The sequence below is a fragment of the Scedosporium apiospermum genome, assembly GCF_000732125.1.
Source record: "Scedosporium apiospermum strain IHEM 14462 chromosome Unknown SEQ_SAPIO_0044, whole genome shotgun sequence".
Lineage (NCBI taxonomy): Eukaryota > Fungi > Ascomycota > Sordariomycetes > Microascales > Microascaceae > Scedosporium > Scedosporium apiospermum.
This window is the reverse complement of record NW_015971745.1, coordinates 1,198,004-1,222,495: the sequence shown is the minus strand read 5'-3', so window position 1 is coordinate 1,222,495 and position 24,492 is coordinate 1,198,004. Positions and strand designations below refer to the sequence as shown.

General features: G+C 52.6%; 4 protein-coding genes and 1 pseudogene across 4 annotated transcripts; 3 read left to right on the top strand and 2 right to left on the bottom strand.

Moving 5' to 3' along the window:
- Positions 1-6,379: 6,379 nt before the first annotated feature.
- Positions 6,380-8,506, top strand: SAPIO_CDS1171 (annotated as a pseudogene; the record flags this gene model as incomplete).
- Positions 8,507-8,927: 421 nt separating this feature from the next.
- Positions 8,928-11,489, bottom strand: SAPIO_CDS1170 (uncharacterized protein; the record flags this gene model as incomplete). The annotated part of the gene is made up of 3 exons (XM_016784512.1): positions 8,928-9,573; positions 10,772-11,087; positions 11,375-11,489. The coding sequence occupies 3 exons, from the start codon at positions 11,487-11,489 to the stop codon at positions 8,928-8,930; spliced, it is 1,077 nt and encodes a 358-aa protein (XP_016646067.1).
- Positions 11,490-12,114: 625 nt separating this feature from the next.
- On the top strand, positions 12,115-15,017 carry SAPIO_CDS1169 (uncharacterized protein; the record flags this gene model as incomplete). Its single annotated transcript, XM_016784511.1, has 5 exons — positions 12,115-12,130; positions 12,237-12,364; positions 12,464-13,562; positions 13,654-14,626; positions 14,870-15,017. The coding sequence occupies 5 exons, from the start codon at positions 12,115-12,117 to the stop codon at positions 15,015-15,017; spliced, it is 2,364 nt and encodes a 787-aa protein (XP_016646066.1).
- Positions 15,018-16,972: 1,955 nt separating this feature from the next.
- Positions 16,973-19,064, bottom strand: SAPIO_CDS1168 (putative R3H domain protein; the record flags this gene model as incomplete). The annotated part of the gene is made up of 3 exons (XM_016784510.1): positions 16,973-17,889; positions 18,046-18,607; positions 18,687-19,064. The coding sequence occupies 3 exons, from the start codon at positions 19,062-19,064 to the stop codon at positions 16,973-16,975; spliced, it is 1,857 nt and encodes a 618-aa protein (XP_016646065.1).
- Positions 19,065-22,918: 3,854 nt separating this feature from the next.
- On the top strand, positions 22,919-23,870 carry SAPIO_CDS1167 (uncharacterized protein; the record flags this gene model as incomplete). Its single annotated transcript, XM_016784509.1, has 3 exons — positions 22,919-23,026; positions 23,473-23,604; positions 23,682-23,870. 3 exons carry the CDS (start codon positions 22,919-22,921, stop codon positions 23,868-23,870), a joined length of 429 nt encoding a protein of 142 aa, XP_016646064.1.
- Between the last annotated feature and the right edge of the window lie 622 nt (positions 23,871-24,492).

Below are 24,492 nucleotides of genomic sequence, written 5' to 3'. Positions count from 1 at the left end.
TGATGCCTTCCGTTGGCCCTCACAACGGGTATCATTCGTTTGGTCCCGCAAAAAGAACACAAAAAGAAGAAACAAAGAAGTCGATGACGCGGGAGGAAAGCGAAGATCACGCCGTCATATGTTCCAGGCGATCCGGGAAAAAGAAAGGAAATCTCGTGTAAGGAATAGTTCAGAGGACAGTGCTTGGTTTGTGAAGGTCGAGGTGGTCATTGATGTTTATCAGCGTGCGATGCAACAATCAGAGGAGACCAGGGACATGAAGACCAAGGACCAGGCGAGGCCAAGCGAGCAAGGAGCGAGCCAGGAGCCAGGAGCCAGGGTCCGGGCTGTTTTTGTCGACGTCTTCACGTCCTGGTGTGCGAAGTACTCAAGTCCGAGGTATCGTCTGGCCTCACTGCGAAGGGGTGTTCCCTTCACGTTTGGTGGCTTCAGCGAAGCACCGCTTCAAATTAAACGCAACGCGATAATACCCTCGAACGGTTGCGCCCATGATTGGGGGACTGATGAGTGCTCAGAACTCAAAATGCCCCTTGCCCTCGCTTGCCTTTTGGCTTGCCTTGTCATCAAGTGGTTTGTGGTTTTCCCTCTTAACCTCTTTGGTATCCATTTCCAGGTGGAGGTGGGTCTCGATGGTAGGTACTTACGCAGAAAGTATCGAATACAGTACTGAGATAAGTTACTCCAAATATTCAGGAACAACCTCCTGGAGATCGCAGTGTCACTCCTCCCAACATGTGGGTGGACTTATGGTAAGGACATGTACGAAGTACTTCATACACCACTTCCCACGCGAAACCCATGCCTCTTTTGTATGTTGCATGTGCTTGTAGTATGTACTCCGTACTTAACTGCCACATATCCAGCCACCACTAATTCGCTACCTTCCCGCTGTCACGATGAGGACGTGACATAAAATCAATCAATGATGAAAGTTTGCTGAGTGGGGCAGGATCAATGTGATCCAAAATATCTGACCGACCGAACTTGGTCGTGCTTGTGCGGAGGGTCCTAGGAAGTAAGGAGAGAGACCGAGGAGGACCTCAACCGACTTATTGTTCGCAGAGACCACCTGGACGGTTACTCTTTCTCTTCACACTCCACAAGGGTACATAGGCATGTCTCCACGACTCCACGTCCCACGCCCACCTGTCTCGTTCGTACAAGTACGAAGTACAAGCAGTAGGTGCACAGTGCGCAGGAAGACCCTTGCCAGCCTAGAAAGTGGAAACTGGACCATTCGAGACCAATGCCAACCATACTTTGTACATGCATAATATCCCGTCACCTTAGCCCTGAGCCATTGAGTGAACGCTCAGGTCGACCAAACACTTCTGGACAGGAATAGCCAGAATTGGTATTCCTCTTTTGGCAGCTTCATCGCCAGGCTCTTCAGCTGGCTTATTTACGCGTGCTGTTCTCGAAATGCCCTGAATTGTATTAGAAGGAGGGGGTAAGGAACAAGAGCAAACTACTCCGTACCTTTGTTAGAGAGCACAGATGTTCGGCGAAGTAAAAAGTGATCAAACACTGCCCCAAATACCTGTGTCCGGCCCGCTTTCCTTCTCAAGAATCCGCGCAGAGCACAAGTACAACCCTGGAATCGAACCATCCACACTCCTTTACTTCGTACTCCTCCACGCATTGCTCCTCCCTTGCCTCGTCGGCTTGTTCGTACTGTACTCAGTAATATGTACCAGCCGCTCCCAGCACCCTTGCCATGAGGGTTGATATTCATCTTGTCCTGAGACGACTGCACAGTGACTGCCATCAATCATCTCTCAGCATTCCAACACTGATTGATTACTGCTAGAAACAGGACTCCCCACTGTTTCACGGCTTTCTAACGAGATGGAGTAAATCTTTGTTCAGTCCGACGTCAAGTCAACCACATCTCCACAAAATTATCGCCACCTGGTGGCTACAGACTCCAGAGTGCGTCTGTCGCCCCAGAAATTCCAGAAGCCGCTTCAGAAACAGTACATATTCTCCAGGGATTTGTTCGTGATTACAGCAAGGCGGGGGATTTCTCCGATTCCCTTGTCTGTTTCCTCTTAACGCCCGAGACGGAAATTGAAGAACATCTTAGTCCGGTCGTTGTAACGCCCAGCGCACGGCGCCCGTTCCTTCCCGTCAGCCCCATTCGTCGACCAGGCGCCTACATGCCAGGCTGCTCCTCGATCCTGAGAGAATCCCATCTCATCCTTGAGGCATTGGATCAAGTACTTTTGCGGGGCTAGTGGTACTGACTAGTGTCGCGGAAGCTGTCAATGGGTCCTCCGGGCGGTTCATCGATATCGTTGGTCCTAAACTCTGTTGCCTCTATCTAGCGCAGCGTTGCAGCTGCAGCCGCGAGCCGGCCCAGCCCGGTCCAGATGTTTCCTTGTGGCGCACTCGAACTCCCGGCCGGGGATGGGACTCCCGCGAAGAGCAAGAAAATACGGTAGTCCTTCAAGCATTACAACCAGATATCCAAGACTGATTTATCGCTAACCCGGGGTTCCTTCATCTCCTTGGGTCTATGCTCGAAACACAATAATGCCTGTTTCTTCTACCCCTCCGTATTAGTGGGGACCTCATCGGTCCGAAGAGACATGGACGACATTTTCTTGCTCTCCCTCTAACAGAACGACCTTGTGATGCCCCTCCCAGCTAATTGATGGATCTAGTCGGAAGGTTACATGGCTCCAAATCAAGCATACCCTCACGCATGAACTTCGATATGGCCAAGCCCCGCCTACCAGCCACAAATGCGAGGCTGTCCTTCAGAATGCCGTTTCGTTTCATCCTCCACCCCGCCACCTCTACCAGAATCCGTCCCTCAAAAGCTCCTTGAGAAGGAGAAGCGCCCAAGGTCACCCTTCATGCGCACACGCCGAGGACTCAAGGGAGGCCCCTGCTTGACTCGAGATGTGCGGGGTCGGCCCTCTTTTCTTTTCTGCATCCTTGAATCGGCGATGCTATCCTGCACGTGTGCCGTGTGCCGGAGCGTGGCACGGGCTCTGCAGTGCGGGGTGATTTTCCTTCTGAAGATACCCTCTTCCCATGTCGAGGCCATCATCTATGAGTCTTCTCCGTCATAAGCATGGGTGATGGATGTAAGCCTACGAACCAGTAAGGAATACCTAGCACCCACATAGGGAATGTTGGGAGCATCTACTAATGGCACTGATCTACGAAGTAGCTTGCTTCGGAAGTCACAGCAACTACCCACCCGCTACCGCGAGAAGAGCTCCTGAGTCCGGAGGGCAAGTACTGTCAGAATCCTGGATGTAGCGGGGCTAAGACTTAGTTCGAGGAGGTTGAGGTCCTCCAGCCAACCATCATTTGTCAAACCAGTAAAGGAAACGAACCTAAGGCGGCTCGTCCGAACCACGGATCTATGAGAATACCCCAGCCGGCACATCACCGCCGTAGGCTCTGCTGTCCGGGGTCAATGCGGTCAATGGGATGGACACGTCCTGAAGCAAGATCAGGAATCGGAGAAGGCCAGTTCGCGTTCACGAAGTAAATGGGTGGGTAAGACCCGGCAAGCATGGAAATGTTGATCACTGCGTCGAAAGACATTATTCTTGGGGAGGGACGGTGAAACCCGATCCGGCCAATCCTACCCCGCAGTAGGTCTTTGGTGCGCCATACCCACCGCCTGTATAATATCTCCCACCGACTATTCTGGCAGGACTGCTTTTGCAAGTACGAAGTAAGAGCCGCAGGTAGTCTGCGTGCATCCGGCGGTCGGTCGGTACTCGCCGAGGAGGTTGTACGAGTGGAACGGCGCGGGACGCCACCTTCCCAAAGCATGGGCATGCAGAGTCGGACCTCGCTCTGTCCATGAGGATTTACCGCAATGTCCTGTACGGCGTCTCGTGATGAACCGGAAGAGTATCTAAAAGCTACTCGGAACAGCGGGTCTTTTACGTACTCAACGATAGCGTCATTTTCACGATTTCAAGATCGACCACAGCGGGGAACCTGGCCTCACAGATTAAACAGCCCTCATTGCGGCTTACACCGGGGGCATTTGTCGATTGGCCCGTGTAAAGTGATGCTTTGCCGGAAGCAGATCTAGGTAAGAACAAAAGAAGTAGGTATCTTCATCGCCCGCTTCCCCATGAGACTTTTGTAAAGCATATTTCGTTCCTTTTTTTTTCTGTGGCTTAATTCATTGCACCAGATCGGCATCAGACTCTCCGATCCTGGCATAGCCTTGATCCTATTTCTGATCCACATGCCATGTGCCTGCTCGTTTCATGCACTACTTTTGACGTTTTTGACGTTTATCTTGTCCAGATTTGAAAGCTGAACTACACTACTACACCACCAGGTACTCCGTATATTCGTAGCTACTGTGGTTCCTCCTAGTTTCCTCGATGATGAAGCCGAGCCCGATAAAGTAAGGCTTGCACATCAGACATAAGTTCGGAGCTCACTATATCGAGTTAGTACTTTAGACGGCCTTCTTCCCCAAAACGAACATCGGCGAATTCAATTAGCGGCTCTCGCCTGGTGAGGCATATCAGCTCTTTCAGTAGCGCGGTGACTCGGCAGAAAGCTGAAGAAGCAGTGCCCACATCTCCATTCCGTTGATGAAGCATATCCCGCTACGACCTCCGCTCGTAATCGATGAAGCTCTTGTTTTTTTGAATTCCCTTTGACCGTCCATACACTATGGCTACGACCCCATTCTCTTTGCATTTTGTCTCGCACATGTGCGTCGAACGTGATCGACATCAAGCAGCCTCATGCTCGTCAACTTGACAACATAGCCAGTCAAGTCGTGAGCCGCTTCCAAGTGCGGTGAGCCCGTGCTCAAGCTAGAGCTAAGCAGGATACAAAGTGCCCGTTTTGATCTCCCCACAGGATAACTTGCATGCGACGTATGGAGTAGGAAGTACACTGCACTACACACTACACTGCAAAGCACTCCCACTCTGATGACAGTTAACAATGCTTGCATTCTTCGAGACTTCGAAGTGGGCTAGTGTAATGCAGAGGAAGGTCGGTAAACCTCAGTTCGGAATCACTTTTCGCCAAATCTGTTTTCCCCAGTCTAGTCTTCCAGCCCTCCGGCCTTCTTGTTAAAGATGTACAAAGTAAGTAGACCCAAACACATTCTGAACCCTCGCCATTTCTACCTCCAATCGACAATCGATAGGAAGAGGCGCGGCCCGGGCGAACCAAGCGTCTCCCTCCATGGTTTGCCAGAAGAAATATTCCGTAACAGTCCGAGGAATCGCAAATGGAGCCGTCACAACAATCGTGGACCTGGCCACTCGATATGCACGCTTTGACACACTCCATAAACTGTTGCATAACAGTCCTTATGCAGACCAAACATGGGCCAGAGTTGGCAAACATGTGGATCTTGTGCTTGGACGTTCAAGATCCGTCCAATATCGCGGCATCGCCCAGCCACCCAATCGTAAAGTCACCCGAAGAGCGACAACCAGAGTGTTTGAGACATGCAGATCTTCCTCCCTCCCCGCCCGCCACATTTGTTTGTGCTTTTTTCTTCCTCCTTTCCATCCCTTTTCTTTCCTGGGGGGAGGGAGGCCGCCACCACTTTTTGCCCAGAATCTAGAATCAGACGAAAAAGTTCCCCTCCCCCAGCCCAGGAGGGTCGATCGCAATTCATCCTCCCTCCTTCTCGGCAGAAGCTGTTCCTCGTAACCTCATCCTTGACTTCTGAAACCTGCTTATCCTACCCTAATGGGGAAACAGGGCTGGCTTGATTCCAATTTGTTTATTCTCTATTTCATCCTTGTCTCTACGAAGTGCACTAGATTCTCCAGAAGCTTGAAGCATTGACCTCGTTGAAGATCAACCATGGACCTCGACTGCGATCGCCGAGCCTTTGCCAGAGACCACATGAAGTACCAAGTAGTGTAGAATCCTGCCAAACATTGCACAGGCGTTCTTTTTCATAGTAAATGCCGGATTTGTACGTCCTATTTCGTACCCGTGTTCTAACACGAAGAGATTTGGAAGGCAGGAGCAATGAATGGAGACCGTAACTCGCGCCTCAGCACTTGCACCCGGTCCGGTAGCACCTGGCACTACACTAACGCAGGCCGTGGAAAATGATAAAGCCTCCTGGAAGGAGGATTGTGTTAGCGCCCTCCTGCGCGCTAGTGGTGCTGTCCAACGGAACTTTCCAGTGGAGAACATGGCCTGTGGATCACGTGGTTTTGTGTTGATTTCGTGAAGTCTTGAACTTTGGTGAATTTGGTGTCACCACGAACGTTTCGTGTTTTGCGTGTATTCGATCGATGTGCCGCCCATTGCCATACGATTTCTACGACGAAACCCCCTCTTTTAGACTGCGAGAGGACCTCCTCATGCATCCATTGTCTTCACGGGCAAGTATCACACGATTCGCCTCATGATTGGCGAAGTCATAAGCCTCCTATCCTCGAGCCCACCCGCTCCCAGGATCCCGCCCCCCAGTCCTCGAAGGACAACCAAAGAACCGAACGCCCGAAAGCGAAGGTCGGACGACGGCGTATTCAACGACATCACCGACCATGTCACGAACTCGCAGTCACAGTCAGGCAAGCGTATCTGCCGCGACGCCAGCAGTAGCCCTCCCCCGAGGAGAGCGAACGTGCTGGCCCTTTCCGATCTTTCGGACTCGTCCGATGTCCCCGAACTCGCGAAGGTGAAATCTCGGCAGGGCCCTTTGAGGAAGGATCCTCGTCGTATATTTAATAGAACGGCTTCGTACACGGGCGATTCCTCGAGTCGGGCTACTACGAAGAAGCCGCCTGGGGTTAGGAGCCGAGCTTTCGACGATCCTATTGAGTTGTCGAGCACGCCAGATTTTACTTCGAAGATCCAACCTACAGGAACCACAGCCCAGAGCGGTGGGCTATCCGCTAGCCATGACCCATTCACATTCTCACCCTCACCGGAGCGTAAGACCCCTTCACCAAACCGTCGCCCAGCTCAACTTCGGGACAACGAAAAGTCTCTCCATCGTTTGGCAACCATTTCGGGAGGAGATACACACTCCACAAACCTGTTAGACACGCCGAGTCCGATCAGCGATCTCTCACCTCCCCGTCCTCCCAAAGACTGGGACCCCATATCAAGCTCCGCGCCTGAACTGCCCCCTCCTCGAAAAGACGTCATCAACATTGACTCCGGATCGGATATCGAGAACCGACTGGCATCATCAGATGATTATTTCCCCGATATCGCTAATCTGCGCCCTGGAGCCTTGTACCGTAGCCTCCTTCCCAATCCCGCACGAACCAAGACTATTTCCTACTCTACATTAAGAACTGCCTCGAGGAGGACCTCGACCACCTCACGAACCACCAGCCTCTCTACTGCCACCACCACTACCACCACTACCGCCACTACCACCAAAAGAACGGCCGAGGAACGAGCGCGAGAAAAACGACTCCGCGAAGCCGAAAAAGAAAAGAAGAAACAAGCTCGCGAAGAAGCTAAGGCGCAAAAAGCCAGAGAAAAGGCCCGCGCCGCCGCCCTCGCAGAGGTGAACAAAGCCCGAACCGACAAGAAGATCTCGGCGCGGGAAATGATCGTCGACATACCCTCGACGCTGGACGAATCCCTCACTCTCCAGACGCAGACTCTGCTCAAGGAGCTGGAGATCCAGGACATGTCGTGGCAAAGCCCCGTGGATCACGTCGTTCGGTGGAGGCGTCGGGTGAGGGCTAGGTATGATGAGGAAAAGGGCCACTATGAACCCGTGCCCGAGCGCGTCGAGAGAGAAACGTTTGCGCTCGTCGTGATGGCGTCGGAGGAGTTCATCGGCCTGTGTCTGGAAGAGGATCGGAAGGATTTACACTGGCACGTCGGCTTGATGAAGCGCCATTTTCCGGACCATACACTCCTCTACCTTATCCAGGGCCTCGATCCCTGGATGCGCAGGAACCGCAGTCTACGGAACCGCCAATTCGCAGCCGCCGTGCGCAACGTGGGCACTGCTTCAGCGAGCAATTCCACCTCAACGCAATCCGCTTCCGGACCCTCGCGCCGAAAGAAACCCGCCGCCCGAACCGAGTACGTCGACGAAGACCTCATCGAAGACGGCCTCCTCGCCCTCCAGGTCACCCACGGCGTCATGATCCACCACACCAACGTTCCCATCGAAACAGCCCGGTGGATCGTCACCTTCACGCAGCACATCTCAACGGTCCCCTACCGCCGTCGCCGCGACGAGGCCAACGCCTCCGCTGCCGCTTTCTGCATGGATGTCGGACAGGTCAGGAGCGGCGAGGACGCGGCCGACACGTACGTGCGCATGCTGCAGGAGATTACGCGTGTTACGGCGCCGGTGGCGTATGGTATTGCCGCGGAGTGTCCGTCGGTGAGCCAGCTTGTTCGGCAGCTTGAGTTGGGGGGGCCGTTGGTTTTGCAGGATTGTAGGAAGAGTACGAACAGGGATGGGGATTTGTCGGATAGGACTATTGGGCAGGCGTTGAGTAAGAGGATGCATAAAGTTTTTACGGGAAGGGATGAGACTAGCACGGATGTATAGGATAGCAGCATTATCACTTGGGAAAAGCATTGCATTGGGAATCACCGGATTATCAGGGCATGGGGCATGGGTAGAGATCGGAGTTTGGGTATCAATATGATTTTATTACTATTAACTATCGCTTGCTTTATCGCTAGGTGCGACTGTACCCCAATACTAGCAAACAGTGGAAAAAACCATGGCTGTTGACGCCGTACGCCGCCTGTCTTAGGGTTCGAGTTAGCTTCGACCTCATCAAGAGAGGAAGAAAACACGGAATGTGGGGTTATGGAGTGATATCAGAAGAGAAAACAACTTTATCAACAAGAAATGTTCAGAACAGGTCTGTGAATATTGTATTGCCTCATCATGTACTCCGGGCGGGTGCAGGCAGGTAGGAAACAGAACCAGAGAGTACATACCATTTATGAAAGGCCGGAAATCAAGTCTTCGCCAAGAACGAATCAAGAGTTTTCTGGCTCGTGTCAAACTGAGCACTGCCGATACCGCCCCTAGTCCTCTTCAGGCCGACTAGGTGTTCGGTCCGGTTGATAGCCTGTATGGTTAGCTTCATGTCAGCTAGAACCGCCGCCGTGTCGAACTCGGTGAGGCTCAGAACTGAAGCATCTTCCAGGTCAATCAAGCACTCGCAATACCCTGTATTGCGCCAGGGCAGATGCAAATGTGCTTCTCCTGGGCCATGGTTGATGGTGAGACCTAGGATAGGCCGTCCTTGTGACTGAAACGTCCCCAGCAATGCCCTCGTCAAGTGGTTGAGCAAGATGCCGTGCGAGACAATAATGACTGTCTCAACACGGGGCCCGCTAATGCCACTGCGAAACTGCTGAATGACGGGAAGAAGGTGAGAGACGACGAACGAGTTCGCCCGGATCATCATCGAGTCGGAGGACTCTGGAGTATCCTCCGGCTTCTGGCTGGAGGCATAGGGGCCTAGTTTACCAAACTTGACGCCCTCCAGAGAGCCGAAATGCTTCTCTCGAAGATGCTCCGATCGGACAACCTCGGAGACGGGGTGACTACCCTCTATCGCCAAAGCATCCCGAACTACCTTGGCAGTATGAAATGCCCTGTCCAGAGGGGAAGCGAAGAAGTGTGTTGAAGCTGCGTCCTGTATGTCAGGTCTCTCTGCTAGGTGCTTGGCTAGGGCCTTTGCTTGAAGGACTCCATGGGAGGATAGGGAAGAGTCTCGAGACCCGGCAATGGAGGGCTGTTAGACGCGCGGACGACGGCCAAAGGGGCGAGGAGCGGGCATACTAGAGGCCAGCGACGTTGTCGACTGACTCGCCGTGGCGGACAAGAAGCAGTCTGATGCCACTTCGCATCCCTTTTGTCTCTTTTAGTTCAGCGCTTGACCTGGAGTAGAGAAAGCGTGCCTCAACTCGAAGGCGCCAGCGAACTTTGAAGTGTGAAGAGAAAGGTTGAAGGAGAGAGAAATTGAGGAACAAAGTTTCGAAAATTTATTTGGTGCTGGATCTCATTTTGCTGCTCGTCACGTGAGAGCCGCTGTTTGAGTTCCCACTACAGTTACAGCTTTGTACTCCGTACTTGACAAGGCAATTCAGCAGCGGCCGAGTTGTGCAGTCGAAATACCCATTTTATGCAGGCAACACAATAAACGATGGATTTCGTCTCACGAGGGGGGCTCACGAAGAGTCGGGACAGAGAGATATATACTAGTCCTCAGAATATTGCGCACCAGCTAAACTTGCACTAACCAAAGGGCATCATGATGAGAGATGCAGAGTCACCCAACCAGACAAGGCCCTTCGTAAACGCTTCCAAGACGGGCAGGATTAACTCAACCTCTACTACAACGACTCGGCCTGGATGAGATCTGGCAAGGCCGCACCTTCAGCGTATAGTGAACCTTTAAGAACTCGGAAAGCCTTGAAACCGAGCTCGACGAGGCCCTTGGATGACTTTTCATCACTCAATACGGAGGCTAGTGTCGGCCCAACCCATTGCAAGTGGTTGTGTGCAGTAGAATGCGAGGGAGGGGTATCCACGAGAAGGGAGCCGCAAGAAAAGCAGAATCAGATGGGAGAAAGGGTGGTGGATCCGAAACGTGGAGTGGATGAAATCCGATAGGGAGTTCGTAAACAGAAAAAGAGTTGGCTGAAATTAATATCAAGGCGTACGAAGTCCGGTTTCGTGATTTCTGTATAGTGCCGCCGAGCTGGAGCCTCATGATCTATCTAGAGGCGGCAGAAACAATATCCGTCTCCTCACGGAAAACGGATCACCCCTCTTCACCGCCGTCTTGACCTCGAATTTTCAGCTGTCTCGTCGTCGTCGTCGTCGTCGTCGTCGTCATCATCGTCATCATCATCATCTAAGTCTTGCTTCTCGGCATCATCTTGATTGTTGACTTCTTCCGAGGCCTCCTGGACCGTGTTCGCAGCTGCGCTCTCTGACGGGAGCTCAGAAGGAAACCAGCCATATTTCGCAAGATCTACGCAATGCTCGCCGAGAGCGGAGGTTGTGACCTCAACTCCTTCGGCCTGGAGGGCGGCTGCTTGGTTGCGAGCTCCGGATGGATGAGATCTGTTCTTTGGGGTATGAGCGGTTAGGCGTCCGATGCCTGGGCATTGAAGGATTGAATGCACGCTGTGGGGATGTAAAGGAGATTGATTGACCTTGGAGAGACGGTGCCCTTTGAATTGATAACTCTTTGCCAGGGGACAGTATCCGAATTAAACTCAAGATCGGGATTCGTAGGAAGGTGTTTAAGACAGACTCCAACCTGTCGGGGCCGTTCGGCTTAGATTCGGAAGAGTTAACATCATTCACTCGGCCCTCCCGAGTAATATCTATCAATTATAATGCCTGGGCGAACTCGATGAACGGAGAAATCGGATTCGGACTCACGGGTGCCAATGAGAGCAGCGATGTGGCCGTAGGTAGTCACTCGCCCATACGGAATCTCCTGGATGGCAGCATAGACAGCGTCGAAAAAGGCTTGCGCCTCGTCGGACCTTGCCATGGCGAGGGCGATATGAGGTCGGATGTAAGAGGGTGGGGTGTGAGAATGCGAGGAGTGAGATACTTGGCTACGCTCTGTCGTCGAGAAGTAATTAACAGAGAGAGTGGACGACTTGGGAATGATATCAACGATGTGAGAATTGATGTGCGTTAACATACGCGGGTCTGTGGAAGAAGCCTTACTTCCTAAGCCTTCCTAGAGACTAGTTTTAATCTAAACGACATATACTGACTACATTTAAATCCAGTCAAGTATATCCGTCCAAAGAAATCGTTTCGCGCATGAAACTCAGCTCCTGAGCAAGCATTTAGCATCGATCCCATTGAGGAGAGTTGATCAAGAATCACGACGGTGTTAGTGATGGTTTTAACGGGGATGGTGCACAGTGTAGGTGGTCACGTGAGTTCGGGTTCTGGGGAGGGAGCTGCCTGCTGTGCAACGCGTAAAGCCGGTCGGCGTCGAACGCGACTTCTCACAGGGCTGAAGCCGCTCTTTCAGGCATTTTGCGACATTCCGATTAGGCTCTACCAGGATCGCCGCTATTAACCCTTCTCATCTCGGATTTGCTCCCGAAAAGCAGAGAGCTCAAGGTTGTCTCTCTTCTTCGTTCCGAGAAAAAGGCGCCATGCCTCGTCTCACGGGTGCGTCAAATCGTCGAGCATCAAGCCAATGCTAACCCCACCATCCCATCAGCACTACAGACGGCTTGGAGCTTAGAACACTGACCATAGCCGCCACTGCCACCAGAAGCCGATACTATTCGCATCCTGGTGGCAACCGACAATCATGTAGGATACGAGGAGCGCGACCCCATCCGGAAGGATGACAGCTGGAAGACCTTTGACGAGATCATGAACCTCGCCCGCACACAGGATGTACGCAGAACTTCAACATGCAGAGCTTCAATTCTGCCTCACTTCCTCCCTCTTCCACAACCGACCATGATGCTAACCAAAGCCCGCCGATTATAAAAGGTCGACATGGTCCTCCTTGGCGGCGATCTCTTCCACGACAACAAACCCTCCCGAAAATCCATGTACCAAGTCATGCGCAGCCTGCGCAAGAACTGCCTCGGCCCCAAACCCTGCGAGCTCGAGTTCCTCAGCGACGCCAACGAGATCTTCGAGGGCGCCTTCAACCACGTCAACTACGAGGACCCGGACATCAACATCTCCATCCCTGTCTTCTCCATCCACGGGAACCACGACGACCCCAGCGGCGAAGGCCACTTTTGCTCCCTCGACCTCCTGCAGGTCGCCGGTCTCGTCAACTACTTTGGTCGCGTACCCGAGGCGGATAACATCGAGGCAAAGCCTATACTTTTGCAAAAGGGACAGACGAGGCTGGCGATGTACGGGTTAGGGAATGTTCGTGACGAGCGCATGTTCCGCACTTTTAGGGACCATAAAGTGAAATGGTTCCGGCCCAACGTCGAGACAGCCGATTGGTTTAATTTGTTGACGGTTCACCAAAACCATCACGCTCACACGGCCACGTCTTACCTACCCGAGAACGTCCTTCCCGATTGGATGAACCTCGTCGTCTGGGGCCACGAGCATGAGTGCGAGATTGACCCCAGACAGAACCCAGAGACGGGTTTCCACGTCATGCAGCCCGGCTCATCGGTCGCCACCTCACTGATCCCCGGAGAGGCTGTCCCCAAACATGTGGCTGTGGTCAACATCACGGGCAAGGAATTCACCGTCGATAAACTCCCACTGAAGACCGTAAGGCCCTTTGTCACGCGGGAGCTCGTCCTCGCAACCGACAAGAGGTTCAAGGGACTCGAGACGAAGAAGGACAACCGCCAGGAAGTCACGAGAAGGTTAATGGAAGTCGTGGAAGAAATGATTGAAGAGGCGAATGCGGACTGGTACGCCCTGCACGAGGACGTGGAAGACGCGGGCGATCCTCCTCTCCCGCTCGTGAGGTTAAAAGTCGAATATACCCCCTCTAGTGAAGGCGGCAAGTTTGACTGCGAGAACCCTCAGCGCTTCTCCAACAGGTTTGTTGGCAAGGTGGCTAATACGAACGATGTCGTCTACTTTTACAGAAAGAAATCGAGCAGCTCAAGTAAGTGCCCACAACATCTCCCACTCGCTTCTCGAAATCCCCATCTTTGAACAACAGCCCCAAGCTAACATATTGCCCCCCACCTCCCCAGAACGCGACAACGGAGCCGCCGATCTCCCCGAGGAAGCCCTCGAGAACCTCGGCCCAGACAACATCAAAGTCGACCGCCTCGTGCACGAGTTCCTCGCCGCGCAATCCCTCAAGATCCTCCCGCAAGCCCCCTTCGGCGACGCCGTCAACCAGTTCGTCACAAAGGACGACAAGCACGCCATGGAGACCTTCGTCAGCGAGTCCCTCGCCGGCCAGGTGCGCCAGATGCTCGATCTCGATTCGGACGAGGAGGATCTGGACAATGCCATGGAGACGTATCGGGCCAAGCTCGAGGAGCAGTTCGCTGCGGGCAAGTTGTCGTTTGGGTCGAGAAGGTTGAAGCCGAAGCCTGTTACGTGGGATTCGGATCTTGATGGGCATTGGGACCAGCAGCCCGATGCGTTTGAGGATGTGGGGAATGCTACGCAGGGAACGACTACTTCTCGTGCCACCGCGGGACGAGGCGGTAGGACGGCGCGAGCGAGATCCGCTCGCGAGGACGAAGATATGCCCGATATTGACGAGGACGAAGAGGAACCTCCCCCGACAACCCGCGGCCGCCGCACAGCAACCACCCGTGCCACAAAAACAACCACAACAAGAAAAGCACCCGCCCGCAAAACCACAACAACAGCAACATCCCGCACCACCACCACCCGCGGCAGGAAACAAACCTCGCCCCCGTCCGAAGACGACATCATGGACGACGACGTCCCTCCCCCTCCCCCCACCCGCCGCACTACCACCGCATCGCAACGGACCACGGCTTCTTCCGCAAGGAGACAGCCTGCGCGGTCTGCTGCGGCGACGACGGCGACTGGTCGTGCTACGCGCCAGACGAGGTTGAACTTCTCGCAGCAGACGCAGCAGCAGGCGGGGACTTCGCAGCAGAATGCTCTTGAGATTAGTGATGATGAGATTTCTGATGACGATTCGTTTGAGCCTGTTGCGAAGACGACGAGGTCGAGGAGGAGGTAAAGGGGACGGGCTTGAGAGGAGCAGTTCGTCTCGGAAAAGCAGAGGAAAGAGGACCCCTCGTGCGTTTATTTCGAAGTGTAGCAAAATAATTACATTTCTCGGTGAATATAATACCCCATTTTACGAGACCAAGTTTCAATCGTATTCTCTGCTTGACAAGGCGAGATGGGATGCAAGAAGAAAAAAGAATCAACGATGCATTAAAACATTGTACTGAATTCAACGCTAGCCTTCAACAGGATTCACCGAGGAGAAGAACTCCAATCCTCCTCGTCGAAACGAAGCCAATCCAGAGCCGATCAAGGAAATGCGACCATTTCCGCTCCAAATCAAGAGCCTCGACCAAACAGCCATTACCTCGCGTACACCCTCCGCTCTTCCGGCTAAGCAAGCAAAGGCTTTGCGTAAACGCATCCGCAAAACCAAGCTCTCCCCAGCTCATCTTCTACATTTAGCATACATACATACCATTTTGTCTCCGCATCAATCATGTTCCATCCATCGTAGCTTATCATTGCAACCCAGCTTCTTCTTCTCCTTGATCCATTTTCCCCTTATCCATTAAACTCCGAACAGAGTATGACGACATAACTGTAAAACCAAGTGCGGCAAGGGAGCGGAGTTTGGTGAAGGCAAAGTCAGAGCGCAACAGTCAGATGGAAAGAACTGTCCAGCCTTGGCACCTACACGTCTCGAAAAGAACGAAAGTGGTTGGTGTACAGGAAGTGACCGTTAAAGACGGACCATCGAAACTGCAAGACGAATTGGAGAGCCTTGATACATGCATGATTGTTCGCAACCCAAAGCAGGAAACCATAAACTGAGAATGAATGCAAGAAAAGAGCGCAAAAGCATGAAACGAGTCTTATTGCAACATCCATCGAAACCTGCGCAGAATCAAACAGAAAAGCAACCAAGCGCAACTAATATATGCTATCCAATAACGCCTCGAAAACAAGTGCATGATTCAACTACTCTTCGCTCGGTCACCGACTGCCGCCAGAGGAAAACATGAAAAAAACAATAAATCGTGAGCCCTTCGTGGCTATCCAAAGAAAAGCGAATGATCCCCTTACCCGGTTCCATGCAGGGCTCAGAGACCCCATTGTATGAAGCCTTGGCCAAGGGGAATAAACAAAAAAGGATAAAAAGATGATTAAACAAGGTCGGCGCAAATGGGTCAAACTTGAACCATAGTGAAAACAGCATGGAATCAAAGCCCATGGCAAAACATTAAAAGCATTGAGATAACAGAATAGCCAAACTTTTCAAGCGCTGGGGATACATACCCCTCCAACTTCTCCCCGTGGGCCAGACAGAATCGTCCAAAAAGCAAGAGCATCTTCGAGAACACCTCGTCTATCGTCATTAACCACTCCCTCATATCAAGTGGTTTTCCCGTATGCTGAGGTCGGATGGATGTCATCCCTATATCGAACGACGCAGACCCCATCAGAACGAGTATAAAATCGACGACTGTAACGTAACCCGTAATCCAAGCGGGTGCCGAAAGTGGAGATCGCGGGTCGTGTATTAGGATGAGCAAAATAAAAGGGGGGTGTTCGTTCGTCAATGTTTTACACAAACAATAAGTTTTGATCATTGATCATTTCTTTGGAGGCGGTAAGTTCGTCAATCTGATATTGCCTCGTAGTGTAGTAGGCCGAGACAGCTGTCTAGACATAACATCGTAACTGCGTGAATATTCATAATATGATGGGACGTCGTGACCTCTCCTGTCGTCGGCGGCGTCCGCGTCTATGCCTGACACGCCAGGCCATAAGACGCGCAAAAGGACAGAAGAGAAGTGGAAAAGTGGAAATTCATGAGTAGGATCGAGTAGGATCGTTACAAGCAATGGTTGCCCATCGTAGGTGTACTGTAACTCTTGAAAGCGTCGTATAGCGTCGTCGTATTTCTCTTTGGGTGGGGCTTTCTCTTCAGGGAGGCGTTTCGTGCATTGATCATTGTTGTCGTAACTTTCGTGAGAGGCAGGTTCTGGCCTCGGGCAGCCAACTCAATGGCGCTAGGATTGTTGCTGGATGGAATACACAAATTTGAAAGGACCGGACATGTTTGGGAGAGATGTTTCACCGCCCCAAAACACCCGAGTTAACCAAGCAGCGCGGAGACATTGGAATTGCAGGCCCGCAAATTCCGATATCTTCGTATACTTGGCAGGGCTGAATGGGTTTCCGAGATAGCGAGTCCTTCAATAGTGTTGGCGAAGTTTAGTGGAACCTCGAAACGCTGGAGCTAGTCCCCGTTCGAGTTCCGTCGTCTGAGGAGTCTGAGATACAAGGACACCAAGCGATGAGCCACAGGAACTTGTTTGACCGAGTCTACTCATCGATCAGGTCACTCGGGACCAACTCACCACTTCCCCTCTGCATATGCCCATTGACACGGTTGCGGCCAGAGAATCCCGAGGCGGCCTCCCACTCTGGCCCTCGAGGCTGCCTATCTGGGGCGGCGCGGTTCGACGACGATCCGTTCGCGCTCGGTCGGTGGCTGCCAATAGCGCCTGGCGTGCTTCGGTTCTGGGAAGACACGGAGCTAGACTCGAACGAACCGAGGTTCAGGCTGCTGAGAGTACTAGCAAGCACTGTCGCCTCGTTTGAGGAGCCCTGGCTTACAGCGGTACCTGGAGCACTTGAGGTTAGAGTGGGAGTCGCGAGGGAACCAGCTTGGCTGAGGCTACCTGTGTAGTCACCGAGACGCGCCAATGAGGAGGCCGGTAAACCACCAATTCCTGTAGCCGGGTTTAGATAGCTCGAAGAGGAGTGCGACGGGCTAGGACTAAAAGACCTCAGATCCGCAAAACTCTTAGCCGTCCTGAGATTGTTGGGAATGGCGACCCCGTCGGGGCTGCCCGGAAGCTCCAGCGTGGGACCTTGACGGCCGATGGCATGGGGATAGCCGCCGGTAATGCCGCGCGATTCCCGGTCCGCTGCAAAGTCAAAAGTGGCAGCACGGCTTAGTCCCCGGCGGTGCAAGTCAAGACTAACGGCGGTGCTCGTGTGTGCCTGGCCGGTGGGAGATGGGACGTGCGGCTTGATGACCTGGATCTGCCTGGAGTCCGCATCACCAACGGAGCGGTGCTCCAATCCCATGTAATGTGCGAGGATGTGGATTTGGCGGCGTTCTTCGGGGCTAACGCTCGAGGGGAAGATGAGAATCTCTCGGCTCTCATCGCGTCGGAACAGAGTCAACTCTGTGTAATACTGTAGCGTGATCGGATCGTTCAAGTCGAGGTCCCCTTCACACAAGTCATTTATAGTCAGTTTTACCGCTCTACAAAGGCGAGGGATAGAGAAAAGTGGCAAGTGCCCGCAAAGGACAGGAAATATTGCGAACATGCCCTAATCCCGTATGCTGGGACTAGTATCAGCTCAGGGTATAGGGATAAACCTACTCAAATGAGCATGCCTGGGCTGCTGCTGGCTGTTCGCCATGCTGGTGAGAGTCTGGAGCGAAGGCTGCTGGTGGAGAACGGGACCACGATGCTGTTCTTCCAACTGGCCACGGCGCTCCCGCTTCTCCCGCTCGATCCGTTCCCGCTCGGCCTCAGGGAGCATCTTTTTGTACTCAACTCGCAGTTTCCGACCATGAACCTCCAGACCATTCATCGTCTCTATCACGAGCCGAGTATCCTCAGGGGACTGGAAGTTGGCGAAAGCGAGACCGCGGAAAATGCCACCGTCAAAATGGTAGTTAAACGCATAGGGCTGAGGCAAATGAAGGTCGGTCATCAGCTGGGCCAGAGTCTCCTTCCTGATGGCGAATGGGATATTCTTTATCACGATTGCCGTGGGGATCAACTGGTCGGATTCGCCGGGTTGGGGATTCGGGCTGCGAGCATCGGGGGAAACCTGATCCATGCGAAGGCCAGACGATAAGGGGTTCGATGACAAGCCAGGGGGCTGGAAGGTGGGCATGGGTGGGTGCATGCCCATGGAATTGGCGTCGGTCCACGTCTGTTAAGAGACTCGCAATGTTAGTGCGACAAAGAACAAGGGCATTGATATTTGCGGAGGATCAAGGGACCTGACTGACAGAGGGAAGCGCAGTCCTTCGGTTGCTAGCTCGTTGACGCGCGCCGCCGCCATTCAACGGTCCGTTGATAGTGGCAACGTTGCCGGCGTTGTAGGCCCACGACTGGTTGTTATCCAGCATGTAGCCGCCAGCGAGGCCGGGAACCGAGGACATTTGATCCATACCGGCCCTCAGAGTATAGCCGCCAGGAGCTATGCGGTCGGTAGAGTATAGGGCAGAAGACCCGAGGGGCGAGTCGAAGGGCCGCTGCGAGTGACGGGGGAGGGAGAAGCCAGTGGGAAATGCTTGATGGGTGTAAGGCGCCCTTGACGAGCTCGGAGACCGGCTCGTAGGGTGAGGGAAGTCCATGTACATCTCGTTTGGATGTTGTTGGCTCATGGCGGTAATATTTTTTTTCTTGAGATGTGTGCGAGGGGGGGAGGATGCAAAAGAAAATGGTGGGGAAGGGGGAAATGAGGTCGGAAGGAGAACCGACGCGGTCAGATGTCAGAGGACCAAGTCGCCGATTTGCATATAGTCAGTTCGACTTGAGGTGAATAGCGCTGTGATGAAGGGAAAAAAAAAATCGGCGTCGATCCCAAGGGCGCTCGCGATAGGCGGGAGGCTTAGAGGGGGTCGATTTTCCTCAGTGTCGGGAATCGGAAGGGCCAGCCAAGATGGTCGGGCGGAGCGAGAAAGAAATTAATGAGAGAACGAAAAGATGAGTCGAACAAGAAGAAGTGTTCCGAGGAGCAAGGAGGCTCTGCGTCGCAGCGACCACTGCAAGGACACAGGACACAGCTGACTGCAGGGGAGATGGTGTGGAAAGCAATGCTGTGCTCTCCGAGGTTGGATCCCAAGAAGAAAAGAGGATCCAGTGCAGGCACCCGAGAGAAAAGGGTAAAAAAGGGGGGATGAGAATCAGATGTGTCGATGGCCGACTCGAGGGACGAAGGAAGAGCGTTTGTTGTTGAAGGGGATTGGAGAAAAGACGGTTGAAATTGGATGGAATTATTGGGGGGCTTGGAAGGCAAATTTTCGCCAGTGCTGGTGCGGGTGCGGGTGCGGTGTTCCTTCTAGCCTGGAATTATTGTGACCCTGACTGGGCCTCGTGCTGCTTGTGCAGGGCAGGTGCGTGCCAGGTGAGTACTTCGCAGGCGTAAATTACTTCGTAGGCCAGGCGGTTTCCTCCTTGGTGGGCGTTGGAAGTGGAGGTGGAGGCAGGAGGCAGGAGGCAGGAGGCAACTGGGTGCAATTGTGGAGGCCTGGGTGGAGGAAGGGGAAAAGGGAAAGCGGAACCTTCAAGTCGCCCTTCTGCTCCTGCGGGCATATGACTGTTACGGAGTACTTTTAACGTATTTTTTTCTGCGCCTGGCCGTTGCTTTTTTTTTTTTTTTTTTTTTACGGTTTGCTCTCTGAGGGCAGGCCCTTCTCTGGGTACTCCAAGTACTCCGTACTCGCTCGTGTATCTTCAAGGTGCAAGTGTCCCAACGAATGTCGTCTCGTGACGAAAAAGAAAAGAAAGAAGATTATGGGGAAAGAAAATCAGAAGGAAGAAAAGGACCAAAACAAGTTACAATAAAAAGCCATGAAGTCGTCAAGTTTGAGTCTCTCTCTGCCAACAACCCCGTTGGTTCCGGTGGTTTGTTTTTGTTATGATCTATGATAAACGGGACGGATCAATCAAAGGGAAAGGCAACGGAGGCGTTGCCGTCGAGCAAGCGGGTTTCTGTTTTGGAATGACGAGGGAAAAAAAAATTCCAGCAAGTCGTCTTCGATCTTCGATCAAAGAAGGGGAATTATTGCAGCCGCAGAAGCAGGAGAAGGTGAAAAAGGCTAAAAGGGGGTCCCCGCCAGCGGGAAGTTGGAGCCTACTAGACCCAAGACAGCGTTAGTACTTGGAGCCCCAGTTACCAGCATTGAAGTCTTGCTTCATGGGTGTCGATGAGGCCGGAGCATTAGTTCTTAGACCACATCAATCGAATGGATTGAGATAGCAGTTTCTCCTTCATTCACCTGTCCTTCCAGCTGTCGCAATAGTGCACGTACCCTCTTCAAACTACTGCATCGAGTCTACGGGGCACACATCCGGCGACGCTGATCCGACCATGCTTGAACAGATTCCCTCAGCTCCATCACTACCCTTTGGGTTGGAGGACTCCAGACTCCATTTTGATGCCTGATCACTAGGGCAAGGATGCTGGTTGCCAGGTTGGTTTTAACAGTGTTAATAATTTGGAAGACACACGGAATACCTCATTTCCTCAAAAGACATCCCGGGTAAGGTCGTTATCACCCCCGGAAAAGTTCAATTACGCAATTTTCACTGTGCGCTAGAACCCGCTCCACTCGGTCGAGACACTTGAGATCAAGTGCTCTGAGAACCTGTGAAAACAGCATTGAATTAAATTGATTTCGACAATGCTCCACTGAGGCCCTGAAGAAATAATCGTCCACCACGACATCACTCGTTTCAAAGCACTGGGATGAGGAATGCCAGCATCTGATCTCTGCGCCGACTCGAGTCGCAAAGGTCTCCAAGACCTACAGGACGTACTTCGTACTGCAGGATGTTGAGACGCGAGCCTTGAACCAAGGACTTGGTTTGCATATTCACGGATCGATTCTTTGGCCTGTGCTCTCTGACGAGTCATTGTGCTGGTGATCGCTCTGCAGTTTATGACGGTTCCTCAGTTTGATGTCGTATAACATATAGCCAATCGCGGAATCTCTATTCTCGCTAAAGTGAGACTCTTCGTCCCGGATGCATCAATGCTGCACTTTTCAAGTAAAGGAAGCGGTCCTTGATGAGAGGACGTGGGTGGAAAGGGGCTTGCAGACCGTCATTCACTGCTGAGTAGTTCCCCCCCCCCCCCCCCCCCCCCCCCCCCCCCAATTTTTTTTTCGCCCATCGTGAACTTAGCCGTCCATTGGCAATGCGATGCTGGACTGGTGGAGGTGCAACAAGGAGGATAGATACACTAGAAACGGACCCGCTCACATCTTCTCTGAACCATTGGATCTGCCGACATAATGATGGCCGCTACCGGACGCATATCACAGATACAGGAATTTCCGTCCCTCCCGTATATGCGTACATTAGGGGATGATTGGCACTCCAGTTGACCGCTGGTGGGCAATGATTGATGGTCGATGGCTAACAAGTCAGCTTGGGAGGAACAACACTCCATACTCCATCATCCAGTAGTTTGGTTCCATCTCCAATTTTGCAGGACGAGTCCGTTTCTCCCTCCCTTCTGACTGGCCCCAGGGTTCCCGAGGGACTGGGTCCATGAAAGATGGCTTATACTAGCTGAGGCTATATTTGATGGATGACTGGCCCTCATCGACTCGAATTCAGCTTCCCCGGCAAAGATGTGCAGGTGCATCTCAGGTCTTCCGATTACTGCTGGATGTACGAAGTAGTGTAGCTCCAAAGGTATTTTACCTCGACGTCCCTTTCCCCCTTCCTCAATGACAAAAAGGGAGTCGACAACATTTTCTTCCCTATCCTCACCGCCGATTTTTCCATCCTCGTGGACTTGTGCACTATTACGAGCCAAAAATCGGCGATTTTCTCTCTGTTGTCATTCGGTTACATCAACACTAATATTCAATATTTGAAATCCTTCATCCAATATCACAAATGTTAAGTATTCAAAAGGTCAATAGAGGATGAGTTAGGGGCGCCTTGCGTGACTCGAAGCTATTCGAGTACATAAAGGTACATTGATATGGGGCGGGAGGAGCCAGGCGGCTGGCGGCGGATGGAGAGCCAACGACCACTCCTTGGCGTCCTCTGATTGGCCAAAACTGGCTCTCCTTGCCAGAAAATAGAGTGGAAGGAAAAAGTTAATAGAGCTGCAGTGTCAGAGCTGTGGAAGGTAGTACGCAGCAGCGGCGAGAGGAGGAAGGAGTAAAATAGGGCCCGAAAAATATGGAAAAACATTGCCAGCTGGGCTTCTGCCTACCTGTGCTGCACCACGCATATTATCTTGGACCATAACAATTTTTCTCCCTTCCCCTCCACTTCCGCGCGACAAACATCAACAACTTCCCATCAAAAATCTTTTAAATCACCGCTCGACACGATACCACCACATCCCCCTCCATCACAAACGCAGCCTTCTCCCGCCTTTCTCAACAGCATCGCATCGCGCATCCATCCATCAAAACAATTACCATCTAATTTTTTATCGGCGCAGGAAAACCCCAATTTTCCCCTCTTCAAAATCCTAAAAAACACGTAAACAATGGCCGGCGGCAAAGGAAAGTCTTCGGGCGGAAAGAGCTCTGGTGGCAAGACCTCCGTCGAGGGCCCCAAGAAGCAGCAAAGCCACTCCGCGAGGGCTGGACTCCAGGTAAGATCAACATCATCTTCTTTTAGAGCATCATGCGACGCGACTTCGATTTGTTTTTCGCATCGCGACACCCCCTCCATTTTCGATCGCAGCCCCATCACGTTTCCCCAACAGTCCGTCGACGTTTATGACGCGTTGCGACCGATATGCCCGCGACGTCAAACTGGCCACACGAATGGCGATTGCTACCGTTGATGGTCATCACTTCTGCATCGCGTTATCATCACAAACGCGTCGATACCGGTCGTTTCCATCATCATTGTCGCTATCGTCGTCATCTCGCGCATTTGCACCAGGCTGCTGATACCACCAATCGACGATCCGATCCTTCACCGCCTACCATACCCCTCACCCAACCCCTCTCGTTATCTCTGTCGCTGTCGCTGATGTCTACGCGCGTAATGATGGGGAATACGTTTACTAACCTGTCGTCCTTGATGATGTAGTTCCCCTGTGGTCGTGTCAAGAGGTTCCTCAAGCAGAACACCCAAAACAAGATGCGCGTTGGCGCCAAGGCGGCGGTCTACGTTACGGCCGTGCTAGAATACCTTACTGCCGAAGTGCTCGAGCTCGCTGGCGTATGTTCTTTCCCCTTACTTTTGCATCACCACACCCTCATTTCACAGGATCAGACTTGCTGACCTCATCATGATAGAACGCTGCCAAGGATCTCAAGGTCAAGCGTATCACTCCCCGCCATCTCCAGCTCGCCATCCGTGGTGATGAGGAGCTCGATACTCTCATTCGTGCCACCATCGCCTTCGGTGGTGTACTGCCACACATTAACCGCGCTCTTCTTCTCAAGGTAGAGCAGAAGAAGAAGAAGGCGGCGCAGGCGGTATAAAGAGTTGTATGGCGAGTTAGGAACACGTGTTGGCGCGTTATTTTTTGGGCCAACCTTCCGTGACCTCATTATACCCTTCTTGTACTTCTCGCATGAGTGTGGGTGTGAGTTCGATCGGTATGACTAGTGTATGACATATCGGTCGGGTTCGGGCCGCGGTCGGTTGGTAATCAAGGCCTGGGACTGGCGAGACATGCTTTTGTGTGTGATGTCCTTGAAAGATCGGTTTCATTTGTTTTCTTCTTGCGGGATCGAGACAAGAGAAAAGACGGGAGAATCCTAAAGGAGGTCGGCATGTCGCAAAAAAGGCCGACGGGATCGAGGATCGTTCTGGACGATGGAAGTATCGGGGCGGGCAGGATGTGCTGCCCTCCTAGTCTTGCCTTCTAGTCACCTCCCCCTTCTCCCCGCCTGCTCGTCTCGATAAGCCTCGCTGCTGCACTTCATTTTCTTCGTTTTGATTTCGGGCAAGGGAAGGGGGGAGGAGTTTCGGGGTCTCGTTGCGTCTTTTTCTCGTTTTCTTGTAGGATTAGGAAAGTTAGCGCAGGTGGAGAGGGTTACTCTTTTTTTTTCCCTGGGGGTATCGGTGAATCTATATTGGGCATTGGGAGGAAGAAGACTC